General features: G+C 33.7%; 1 protein-coding gene across 1 annotated transcript in view; it reads left to right on the plus strand.

Annotated features, from left to right (window-relative positions):
- The window catches only part of LOC111086368, a 20,378-nt gene extending 19,650 nt beyond the window's left edge, over positions 1–728 (plus strand). Inside the window, exon 4 of the mRNA XM_022388939.1 lies at positions 281–728. Within this exon, the coding sequence (XP_022244647.1) occupies positions 281–604 (324 nt within the window). The 3' untranslated portion in view covers positions 605–728. The remainder of the gene's footprint in view (positions 1–280) is intronic.
- Positions 729–861: the final 133 nt, after the last annotated feature.

Genomic DNA, 861 nt, shown 5'->3' on the forward strand with positions numbered 1-861 from the left:
TTCATTTTTTAGGATTATGGCTGCTGTTTTTATTTCAATACATTTTAAGTAAGAACATGCCATGCATTAAGAAATTGAAGGAACTTTAGTATTCTAAGCTCGTTCCTTTAAAAAAAATAATTTCTTATATTATTCCCACTGGCAAAATAGATGTACTCTTATCTATACTTTGTTTTCATAAAAAGGTGGATTAAAGATCAGGTTACTGTTTATTGACAATACTGGTAGTAACTGAATATCGACGATGCGCCTTATTACCAGTTTTTACTGTCTTTTCCAGTTATTTCACTGGTGTTTCGGAAGGCAACGTTTTGATTTTCTGTGCCCAAACTATACTCTGTATGACCAGACCACCTTCACGTGCCGGTTTGTGAACAAAGTGGACTGCGAGAGCTCCGAATTATATTACGACCGTAATAATGAACTTTACGTAGAATCCACCGGCGGACCAGAGAAAGAGCTTAAAGAAGAAAAACGGAAGAGCAAACAGAAGAGCAAAAATAAAGCCAAAAACAAGAACAGAGGTAAGAAAAGTGACGAGAATTATGAAGAGGAAAAAGAAGTATACGATGAAGGCGATGAAGATTATGATGACAGAAAATGAACTGAATTAACTGAGTTTTGGTGCCGAGTCTCTATTACGTCTGATCTCGATTACAAGCACTACATGATGTTTATTCACAATATTGTTATTTCAAGTTCAGTAACACGGGCCTGCAAACTTAAACTTCATAAAAGTTGTTTTAATTTCAGTTACGCAGATTTCGAAAATAATATTCTTTATTTTTTTCTATCACGTGAGGATTTTTTTTTTACAAATCGGGAAGAAAAAAACTCTTACTTAGATCAAATTATTATTTT

Source organism: Limulus polyphemus, unplaced genomic scaffold (genome assembly GCF_000517525.1).
Source record: "Limulus polyphemus unplaced genomic scaffold, Limulus_polyphemus-2.1.2 Scaffold1048, whole genome shotgun sequence".
In the NCBI taxonomy this organism is placed as follows: domain Eukaryota; kingdom Metazoa; phylum Arthropoda; class Merostomata; order Xiphosura; family Limulidae; genus Limulus; species Limulus polyphemus.